This window comes from Egretta garzetta, unplaced genomic scaffold (genome assembly GCF_000687185.1).
Source record: "Egretta garzetta isolate BGI_Z169 unplaced genomic scaffold, ASM68718v1 scaffold356, whole genome shotgun sequence".
Lineage (NCBI taxonomy): Eukaryota > Metazoa > Chordata > Aves > Pelecaniformes > Ardeidae > Egretta > Egretta garzetta.
In genome coordinates, this window is record NW_009260019.1 from 289,368 (window position 1) to 290,887 (window position 1,520).

A 1,520-nucleotide genomic window follows, 5' to 3' on the forward strand; every position below is an offset into this window, starting at 1 on the left:
GCCGTGCCCCTGTGCCCTGCCGCCGAGCGGGGTCCTTGCCCCGCGGGCACGCTGCTTGCCCCAGCCCCTGCTCCCCTCTGACTGCCTCTTCCTTTCCTAGTGCTGGTCCTTCTGATCCTCACACTGAAGCGACACCACAAAAGCCACCTGACATCTGAGGATGATGAGGACATGAGGGACAATGTCATCAAATACAACGACGAAGGGGGTGGCGAGCAGGACACAGAGGCCTATGACATGTCAGCCCTGCGCAGCCTCTATGACTTCAGCGAGATCAAAGGCGGCGATGGAGGCGGGGGGCCGGGAGAGGGGGGCCCCAGCGGAAACCCGGCCTCTGAGCTCCACGCCCTCCCGCAGTGGGTGCAGAGCCCAGACCTGGACTTCTCCGTGTTCAGGGACTATATCTGCAAGAAGGTGGAGCAGGCGGACGAGGACCTCTCCGTGCCGCCGTACGACTCGTTCCAGACCTACGCCTTCGAGGGCTTGGACTCCCCCATGCCCTCCCTGAGCTCCATCAACACCTGGTCCAGCGGCTCAGAGCAGGACTTCTCCTACCTGGGGGCCTGGGGGCCGCGTTTCCAGCAGCTGGCAGCGCTCTACGCTGGGCGCAGGGGCGAGGAGGACAGCGAGGAGTCCTAGCCGTCCCGCCACCCCCCCGCGAGGCTCCCGGTGCCTCCTGGACCAGGCTTCTGTGCCGCACGGGGACAGCATGCGCCTCCAGCCGGGCTCCATGGCTGCCAGAGCGGGTCTGCACCGCGGGGCCGGGGAGCACCGGGCTCCTTGGCGGCTGCCTCCCATCCAGGGCACCCCTGCACCCGCACAGCCAGGCTGGAGTGCCCAAAGGAGCCCCCGCCGCCATCCTCATCTCCTTAGTACCAGTCTCCATTAAAGTACTACGCATTAATTTAAGGAAGAGAAAACCTAATTCAAGAGAGCTTGGAGGGGGTTCTCCCCCACAAATTATCATTTAAATAGATCCGTTCAGTGAGCCCAGTTCAGGAGAGGAAGAGCAAACCAGGAGCCTTTTGTTGTCTGAACTGGTTTAGTCACTCGAGTCAGAGCATTTGAAGTGCTTTGATTTCTTTAGGAGCTTTCCTTGCAGAGGGAAATAAGCTTTTAACTTCTGTTCAGCTTTCCCCCTCCCTTTAGGTTCACTCGCTTTTTGGAGTCCTCCTTCTCCCTGCACAGGGGCTCCTCTGCATCGCCCGGCTGCTGGCACAGTGCCGGGGGGAGCGTGCTGCGCTGGGGATGCGTGCGCTGGATGCGGGCTCCAAGGTCGTGTCCTGCGCAGAGCAGCAGCCGCGCTAGGGTTCAAGCACGCTTCGCCTCCACGCTGCAGTCACTGCGCCTCTCAGTTCTCAGCCCTTTCTCACGGTTATCAGAGATGCTTGGGATTTGGAGGGCCTCTCCCTCCCTGCACAGCAGGCGCTGGCTGTGAGGTCCTGGTGTGCCCCACGGCTCCAGTGATGGATGGGGACATCCCGCCCGCTGCTGAGGCCGTGGTGCTGTGGCTGCAGCCA

The 1,520-nt window shown here is 62.2% G+C and overlaps 1 protein-coding gene across 1 annotated transcript in view; it reads left to right on the forward strand.

The window, feature by feature from the left end:
* CDH22 (cadherin 22) overlaps positions 1-1,514 on the forward strand; it is a 60,239-nt gene extending 58,725 nt beyond the window's left edge. The window contains exon 15 of the mRNA XM_035896140.1: positions 101-1,514. Within this exon, the coding sequence (XP_035752033.1) occupies positions 101-639 (539 nt within the window). The 3' untranslated portion in view covers positions 640-1,514. The remainder of the gene's footprint in view (positions 1-100) is intronic.
* The last annotated feature ends 6 nt before the right edge of the window (positions 1,515-1,520 follow it).